This window comes from Chaetura pelagica, unplaced genomic scaffold (assembly GCF_000747805.2).
Source record: "Chaetura pelagica isolate M959 unplaced genomic scaffold, ChaPel_1.0 scaffold725, whole genome shotgun sequence".
NCBI lineage: Eukaryota > Metazoa > Chordata > Aves > Apodiformes > Apodidae > Chaetura > Chaetura pelagica.
Genome location: NW_009953490.1, coordinates 167,278 through 176,483, shown reverse-complemented (window position 1 = coordinate 176,483; position 9,206 = coordinate 167,278). Strand labels below are relative to the sequence as shown.

At 50.1% G+C, this 9,206-nt stretch overlaps 1 protein-coding gene across 1 annotated transcript; it reads right to left on the bottom strand.

Annotated features, from left to right (window-relative positions):
* Positions 1-568: 568 nt before the first annotated feature.
* Positions 569-1,117, bottom strand: TMEM140 (transmembrane protein 140). The gene has a single exon (XM_009999035.1). The coding sequence runs from the start codon at positions 1,115-1,117 to the stop codon at positions 569-571; it is 549 nt and encodes a 182-aa protein (XP_009997337.1).
* Positions 1,118-9,206: the final 8,089 nt, after the last annotated feature.

Below are 9,206 nucleotides of genomic sequence, written 5' to 3'. Positions count from 1 at the left end.
GAGTCACTCCAGATGCTGTTCCAGCAGGTGAAGTACAGGTACTGCTGCTGAGGAGAGTATTTCCAGTGCATCTTTGGTGCTGCCACTTCTGTGATGGCTTTGTGAAGCCACAGCTCCTCAAGTCACAATTGCCTCAAACGCATCTCCAGTTAGTTGAGGAGGTGGAGAAGAAGCAGAGACACTGAGCAACTCCAGGAAAAGAAGCTTGTTTGCTTCTCTACAGTTTGGCTAGACATGGCCAGTGGGATGTGTCCACTGTGTGCTTGTTCTGATCTGTCCCCTTCACTGTCCTCTGGGTCAGGACCAGAAATGCTGTTCCTTTGATGCTGTGCCCCAGGCTGAGGGCTGCTGTTCCTGAGATGCTCCTGCTGCCCACTGGCTGCTGGAGCACTGCCAGCCAGCAGTGGTGGTCACAGCCATGTGCCAGAGCATGGCTGGACAAGGGCCCTTGGACCAAGTATCAAATTCCTGCCGGTGAATAAAGCTGTAGTGGGATTACTATTTCAAATCAAGTTATCAATAACGTTTGCACCTTCTTCTCTGTCAAATCTCAATGGCCAGGGCCTTCTTAGTCATCATGCTTTGACATGAGCCTGTCCTGGCTGAGGTACATAGTGGCAGTAAAAATCTGGAGCAGTAGTAGAATCAGAGTCCCAAGCAGTGCCAGGAAGCCCCCAGTGAAGTCAGAGAGTTGAATCCACTGTGAAGTTTGGAAAAGAAATATAATCAGGCCTCCAGACAGCAGCATCATCTTGATTTGGGGTATGATGAGGAACCCCCTCCTGCCCTCTCTCTCATCTGTGCACTTCACACATGCAACAAACATGGCGTAGAAGATACTGATGACCAGACAGGGATACACAAAAAGTACTGCCAGGATCATTCCTGAGCTAACACCCATCATCTGCAAGTGCTCGTGGTCCAGGCACTGCAGCTCCCCAGCTGTCTTATTCCACAGGCAGAAGTTGTAAAAGCCGATGCGTTTGTGAGGAAGGTTGACCAAGTTCCCAGCTTCCCACATCAGTGCGTAGAACATCAAGGCTGAGGCTCCAACAGCCTCAAGGAAGACCAGCACACAGAGCTGGTGCCCAGTGCACCTCAGTTGCAGCAGAGCCATCCTGGTGCCCACATGCTCTTTTTACCTGCTGTAAAGCATAAAGAAGGGGACACCTTGGTTGGGGCATGTTATGGTTTATGGCACCCTTCACAAGATGTGCTCTGAGCCTATGTCACTGAGTTCTTGGGACTCCCCTTGCAAGTAAAGCAGGAGCACTTCAGTCCTGTCTCTGACAGTGCTTCACATGTGGTACTGGGTTGAGGGGGGTGCATTTTTGGTCACAGCAAAGATGGGTTAATGATGCCTTATGTGTGGACAAGCACTGGAAGGATAGTATGGCTCCTGTAGCCCCCACACATACCCTTTTCAGCACTGTCTCACGTTGGACAAGAGGCATTTGTCAGAAAACTGCAGTGATAGGAGGGGAGCAAAACACCGTCTGGTAAGGAGGGAGTTAAGAGCTATTCTGGGAAAATGCTTTTCTTTCAGTTCTGGTCAGACAAGGCCATTACTTGTGGTCTTTGGACGACTGAGTAAAATGCAGGCATGACAGAATCTGAAGTGCAGGGCTCCCCCTGCTTCCCCTCCTGTAAAGCATAAAGAAGGGGACACCTTGGTTGGGGCATGTTATGGTTTATGGCACCCTTCACAAGATGTGCTCTGAGCCTATGTCACTGAGTTCTTGGGACTCCCCTTGCAAGTAAAGCAGGAGCACTTCAGTCCTGTCTCTGACAGTGCTTCACATGTGGTACTGGGTTGAGGGGGGTGCATTTTTGGTCACAGCAAAGATGGGTTAATGATGCCTTATGTGTGGACAAGCACTGGAAGGATAGTATGGCTCCTGTAGCCCCCACACATACCCTTTTCAGCACTGTCTCACGTTGGACAAGAGGCATTTGTCAGAAAACTGCAGTGATAGGAGGGGAGCAAAACACTGTCTGGTAAGGAGGGAGTTAAGAGCTATTCTGGGAAAATGCTTTTCTTTCAGTTCTGGTCAGACAAGGCCATTACTTGTGATCTTTGGACGACTGAGTAAAATGCAGGCATGACAGAATCTGAAGTGCAGGGCTCCCCCTGCTTCCCCTCCCCCCCCCCTTAACTCTGGGACACCCAGTGCCATCGATGCCGCTCATTTCCAGCATCCACATGCCCCATGTACATTTCTGGGTACAGCAAGGCAGATAGCCCCACCAAGGCTGGCAGATGTGCTGGTCCTCTCTGCTGGTTGCCATGCGGACAGTCAGTTGTCCACCATAAAGAGGCACTCCAGAGACCCACCTGCAGCCACTCACCCTCCTGGGGCACAGGGAGAGGGGCGCTATGGAGACAGACCTGTGACTGCTGTCCTCCTTCCTCTGCTCTCAGACTTCCTGGCAAAGTGGACTCTCTCCCCTAGAAATGTGAGCTGTCCTCAGTGCCTTCTTGCAGGCTTCTGCTTTGTGCTGAAAAACAGGGAAGTGGCATCAGAAAGGAGTATCGCTGGCTGCAGAGCCACGTGGAGTCACAGCACTGGCCACTCAAGCAAAGAGCTCAGAGACCTTGGCTTCAAGCTCAGCCTTCTGCCTGAGGCTCTGCAAATAACCCCTTACCTGCCTTTGCCAAACATTATCTCCTGTGAATCATTTACCACCTTCCCTCAAGAAGTTCACACCAGTCCTGCTGTCTCCCTTCCAATGCCCATTGCCCAGTGATAGATCATTCTGATGTCCTGGATGTCACAGGCTACCACCCACAGCTGCTTGTGGATTTGGTAGAGCCTCTGAGTTTTTAGAGGTCAAGGAAAGGCACTGCTCACATCTGTACCTGTTGTCTGGCTGTAGTCCTTATGACCAGAGATGCTTCAGCATTCCCTTCCCACCCCTTGTCTCCCTGGATACTTGGGAGTGGGGCTGCTGACCAACTCACCAGGGATTTCTGTCAGAACTCCATGCTGGGCCTGTTATAACCCAGCCAGCTCCCAGCCGTGCCCACCCAACAACCCTTGCTGTCATATTTCTTTAGACTCGTTTCCTAAGGAAGGTGGGCTTAGAAAAACACAGGCTTTATGTTCAGCCTTCTCATGTTACCTTACATTTACCCCCCCCTCCATAAAATATAAAAGCAATTAAAATGTTTCCTAGTTGCATTACTAGAGAGGGAACAGATTCCTAGCAGGTTTGTGGGATTATACGTCGGGGGTGGATGAAAGCCACCTCAGAGACTGTGTGCTGCTGCGTGATCTCTGCCCGTCCGAGAGCCAGGGCAAATCCCACGGTATCTCTGCCCTCTCCTCTGCCTTGAGCCTTTGAGTCTTTAAGGACCTATCTGTGTTTTCTCAGCGTCGCACCCCCCGTTCACTCTGCTAAATTGCAGGCAAATCGGCCCCTCAGCTCCTGCTGCATCTCTAGCCCGGCCCAGCAGGTAAACACCTGTCCCCAGGTGTGCCTGTGACAGGGACAGAAGCATGCCTAGTGCGGGTGCCCCGCGCCAGTTGGAGCAGAGAGCGCATGGCTGGCCTGGAGGTGATGTGCTCTTTGGGAACACAAACCAAGACCTGGCCCCCTGCCACCAGCCCAGAGGCAGACACGGTATTTGTGAGCTCTGCAGCTCAAGCCACTAGGGCAGTTTGGAGGCAGTCCGGCTGAGAAGCAGGGGATAAACAGGAAAGAGCTGTCACCCTCTGGTGTCCTCTGGAGCTTTTCCCAGACTTCTGCAGCCCCTGTGCCTCTCAGGAGATGCCTTTGCACGGGAGAGTCTGCAGCTTTGCTTCGAAGGTGCAAAAAAGAGCAACCCGAGCACAGCACAGTGCCCCTTAGTCTGGCTTCACCCCCTTTTTTTTCTGGGCAGACATCACTGGGAGAACTGGACTACACCATGGGAAGAGCTCTGTGTCTCAGTCTCCTGGGCAGAGACTGAGCAGGCTCCATGTGCATGGCTCAGGAGCTCCCTGGGGTGTCTGTGTGTGAGATGGGGCTGTAGGGACCCTCTGTGCTGCTGAGACTTACACAGCCCTTCCCTTTGCTGGGAGCACCTTCCTAGGCTGGGGCTGTGCCTCTCACCCCAGTCAGAGGCTGGCTGAGTGCCTGGGCAGAAGCAGCAGGACAGGAGGCCAAAACACTCAGCTCTGACACAGGATCTGGTCTCTGTGCAGGGATGAACATCTCTGTGGAGCTGCTGGACTCTGAATGCAAAACGACAACAGGATTTTCTTCTGCACTGATAAGCCCCCCCCAGAAGATTTGGCCTTGCTGCATCCCCCCTCCCCAGCTGCTGCAGGGGCTGGGAGTAATGCCGTGCAAGAGTGGTGAGAAGGGGAGGCAGCTTTGGACTTGGTACGTTTCCTTCAAGCCACCTGCTTCCCTGCCAGGATCCTTCTTTCGTCCTCAGGCAGGATCAGCTGTGGGAAACAGCAGCAGCAGAAAAGCCACTAACAAACTAAGGACTGCTGGTGAACAGAAAGAAGCCAGTGGCACATGGACCAGGCTGTGGAAGAACTGCCCCAAAAGTGTCCCAAAGCTGGGGAAAGACCTGCTCCCTGCCAGATATTTGCACCCTGCAGAACCACTTCTGCCCCTGGCAGCTCCCTCCAATGCCAGTGGCATTACAAAGGTGGGGGCCCCAGTGGAGGATACTTACAGGCTGCCCATCCAGCTGGGTGCAGAGCTGAGACACGCTGGAGAGGGCTGAGGTGCTGCCCCGGTGAGCTGAGCTGCTCTGTGGCTGCTGCCAGGTCCAGCACTGGGACACCACTATTTCTAGGGCGTCACAGGCAGCTTTCTGTTTCGGTTTCGAGGGACATGGGAGCCTGTTGCAGTGCTCCTCCCTGATACTGTGTCATCCAAAAATAGCAAGAAAACAAGCTGAGCCCAGATACTGCTGCCTGTCCAAGCTAACCGAGGTGAATAACTGAGCAGGCTCAGCTCACCTGGGAAAGTGCTATTGGAGTGGCTTGGGTGCCTGTGGGGGCTGAGGTGAGTTTGGTTGGTTTGTATGCTACTGTTGAGGTGACTGACCACCCCAGTGCCAACCCCAGGGCTGCAGCATTGTCAGACTTGACTGACCACTTTGCACTTAATGTGCTTTGAATGCTGCTCCCCTCCTCCTGTTTCCCACACACAGCTTCCCCCCACCTCCCCCTTACCTGGAGGCACAGTGCATGAGAATTGGCAAAGCTGCCTGCTGTGACAGGAAGCCTGTGAAACCTCGAGTGATGTAAGGAGCAAAACTCTCCTTCCTTTTGCATGCACCTCCATCTCTCTGGCCTTCTCTGCTCTACTTAGATCAATACATACACACTCTTGGAGTGTGGCACCTCCCAGAAGAGAGCTGATTGCCTGACTGTGCACCTATGGCACAATCACTCCTCGGAGTTTCCTGAGGAGCCCTGTCTCCTTCCTTGCAGGGTTTCAGTCTCTACTGCTTGTAATGCCTCCTAGGATGTCATGGCTGCCAGCAGGGAGAGGTGCAGTCAACCTCTGTCCCAAGACTTGCTCTTGGTCCTTGTCTCAGTCCAAGTGGTGACTCAGACTTGGATGGGCCTAAGCAGTTAACCCTGTTGTATTTAGGATCTGCCCCTGATTTTGGGGATGGTGATGATGCCAATGTACGATGTACCAGAAACCCCAAATATGAGAGCATGCACACAACGAAGACTGGACACTGAAATGTGTTTGATGTGATTTAACGGCTTGAATGGAATCACAAATATGTGGGAAACAAATTTAGAATGTAGGGATACAAGCTGTGTATGCAGAACTTCCCCTAGATGATTGCTTATGTTGAGAAGAAGAGAACTTAAGATAGAAAAATGGCTTATGTAACTCATTGCAGTTCCCCTCTCAATAGGGTTGGCGTTGTGAGTGGAGGTGTTGTGAGGACTGTTTATGGTTTTATCCCGGGGAGAGCTTGCCCTTAGGGACAAAATAGAAAGCAATATTACTAGGGCTTACAAGCCTGCTTACAAGCGGGCTGCACGCGGCAGTGTCTGCAGCGGTGAGGTGGTGGGGGCAGGCTGCTGGCTGCACCTGATGGCATCCAGCTGCTCTCCTGCCCCCATGGAAGGAGAGAGCCTTTGGGGGAGATCTACAGCTCTTTCAGGATTTCTCAAGGCAGCGAGGCTAGCAGGTACTGAGCTAACGGCTCCTGCTTTTTGCCCTGCCCTCAAATAGTGATTTATAGCTCTTTTAGGTTTCCCCTTTCAGAGTCTTGGGTGGTGACTGAGCCACTGTAGCTGAGATCTTTCTTTCTCCTCTCTTTCTTTCTTCTTTTCGATGCCAATGGGTGTAGGTAGGTGGATCAGTAGCAGGCAGACCAGCAACAACCACCCAAGCCCCATAAGCAGTCCTTTTATAGCTCTTATTCCGGCCCCTGATTGGTGTATTTTCTGATCCATTTATTTACATGTAGTTCCAGCCACTCAGATAGCTACTTTAGCTAGCTGCAGAGTTCAATCCAGGACTTGGCAGCAGTCTTTGTCCTTGACATGTCCAGACTTGTCCTCGACTTGTCCAGGCTTGTCCTTGACTGAGTGATTGACAGTTCCTGGTGCAGCCTTTTTGTCTCCTTTATGAGGTGAATAGTTCTTTATTGTAGACAATTTTCCCTTGGTGGGGGGTAAAACCCTCACTATCCCAACTAAGCTGCTTATTCTGGAGGCATCCTTCCACACCTTTGGCTGCCTCTCTGGCAGGTAGTTCCCCTGCTTTCTCCTTCCAGGTGTCTGGGCAGGGAAGACTGTGCCTAAAGGCTGGACAGGATGCAATGTGCTCTGCTATTCTCCTTTCTAGGGCCATTTTTCATGTGTCCCCTGTCTGCCTCTGTGGCTTCAGATGCCCAAAGCCTATCTGATGACAGAGCAGCTGGGGGAGGATAGGTGAGATGGGTGTGGGGTAAGCAGAGACATGATCAACATGTCTCATGAAGAAAGAACAGGAAAGGAGAGGAGAAGGAGTGTCTGGAGGTAGGAAAGATTGAATGGAGTGTTTGGGCTGCTGGGGCCTGGTGTCTATGGGTGGGAAAGGGGAGCACTTCCCAGGAGTCAGCTTCCACTAAATTCCTGTGCAATTGTTTCTTCCTGGAAATGTTTCCTGAAAGAGAAATGTAATTTCTTGTGTGTGTTAAGGAGAAGTTCACATAGCTTAACAGTGGAATGAATTGCTCTGCAGCTCTTGTTTTCTCATGGTGCAGTCAAAGCACACACAGCAACACTGTCAGCAGTTCTGGTAATATTAGCAATCACAGGTAAAGCATGAGATAAGCTGGGACTTTCAAAAGTGGTTTGCTTATTTTAGCCTGCCATTTTAAAAGTAAGCTGCTGCACTTGGTTTCCAGTTGGTCATGACCCTGGTCCTCATTCCTGAGGGAATCTTCACAGCAGAACTCTGTTCTCTCTAGTTACTCAAAAACCCTCTCAGCTATAGCCAGTACTGCTGTATTGTACCAGACTTGAGAGATTCCTGGGGGACTCCTTTGGCTGGTGAGAAGAGAGGTTGGCATTCACTTAATACATTCTACATTGTTCTCCTACATTGTTTAGAAATCACTTTTATTCAGAAGAAAGAACAAAATGACTGTGTTGTTTTGTTTTTCTCATCTGTAATCTGCTGACAACTAAAAATAAAAATAATCTCAGTGAAATGAAACCAATTCTGTTTTGTTTTTTTTTTTTCCCACAGCTGTCATGAGGAAGTTGCTGGCAACCTAAGAGTTGGAGTCCAAGGCAGTGCAAAGCTAAATGTCTTTGTGCTATCTGCACGTGTTCTTCATTTAGGATTCCATAAGACTGAACCCTCATCCCACAGGGTATCAGATACGAGGCTTCCAGAACTCCTTCTGCAGGATTGCTGCCCAGCTGCCTGCAGCCTTTAGCTTGGAAGGTGCTCATCTTCATCATACTTGCATCCAGTCCTGGCCCTGACAGAAAGCTGACCCACTTGTCTCTGGGTGGCCTTGTCATGGTGGCTTGTGCCCATGTGTCTAATTTTTTGTCTTTGTTTCTACATTTGTCTTGCTGTAATATGATGTGATATTCCCTCTTGTCTCTATGTGTAACAGAGGGGCTGTTTAGAATATTTCTTTACAGCAGTACATTCTAAGTAATTTAAGTGTCTGGCCAATTCTTTCTTCTTGCAGATGCAAAGAATTTAGGTTTTAGTTAATATTGGCAATTCTAGTATAATGGGTGAGACTCCCAGAGTCTCACAGAAAACCACAGAAAAGTCAGGCCAGAAAATATTTGCCTCCACGCTTTGATCAAGGGAAAGCCTAAAATTTTCAAGTTTGGCTAGCAAAGTCTGAGCTGTAAGGTGCAAAGCATGACTCCCTGAAATAATTTAGTATGAACAAATGACATGCATCATTTCATAAGGTGTTTGTGGCAGGATCCTCTGCAGTCTAGCTAGCTAGCTAACTCCACTTTGCTCTGTTACCCAACAACAGCCACACATACAGTAAGACACAGAACATTTTATGCTATCAGCAGGCGTGTATTTATGAAAGTAACCAACACTGATCATCAGTGTTACTGCCACTAAGCCTTGCACACTCATAGCTGTGCACAGCCTTCATTGTTCGTCGCCAAAGCACCCAAACCTGGAAGTGAAGGGAACGCACCAGCAACGAGCCAGGCACCAGCACCAGTGAATATTGTGATTTTAAGATATCCAACCATTCTAAACTAGTAAATATCTGTTTTAAACCATCTGTGCCACCTTGCCTAGGTTGGACTTAACTTTCTCACCTCTGTTCTAGTAGCTACATACAAGTGACACTGGACTAAAATTGTAGCAGGTATCTCCAGAGCCTAAGTCAAGACCCCCCCAGTCAGGCAGCGTGTGTAGGAGAGAAAGAAAAGCTGGTGCTACCTGCACAGGTGATACATAGTCATGAACTGCTCAGCCACTGCTGCTCACTGCAGGGTGGCTGGCTGTGTAAGAACAAGGTGTCCTGAGGCATTAGCAGTGCCAGCATCCAGGGAAGCTAGAAGTTACGTAGGGTGTCAGCATCCAGAGTGGCGGTGCCACTGCCTTCAGGCAGCAGCTGAACCAGTGTCCAGTGCAAGTGAGATGAAAATACCTGAGTAACAGCAACCTTTGGGCTAGAAATGGTTTCCTCTCAGGTACATATATAACACCTGCCTCCACTACACACCTTGCTGATAAGACAACTCTGG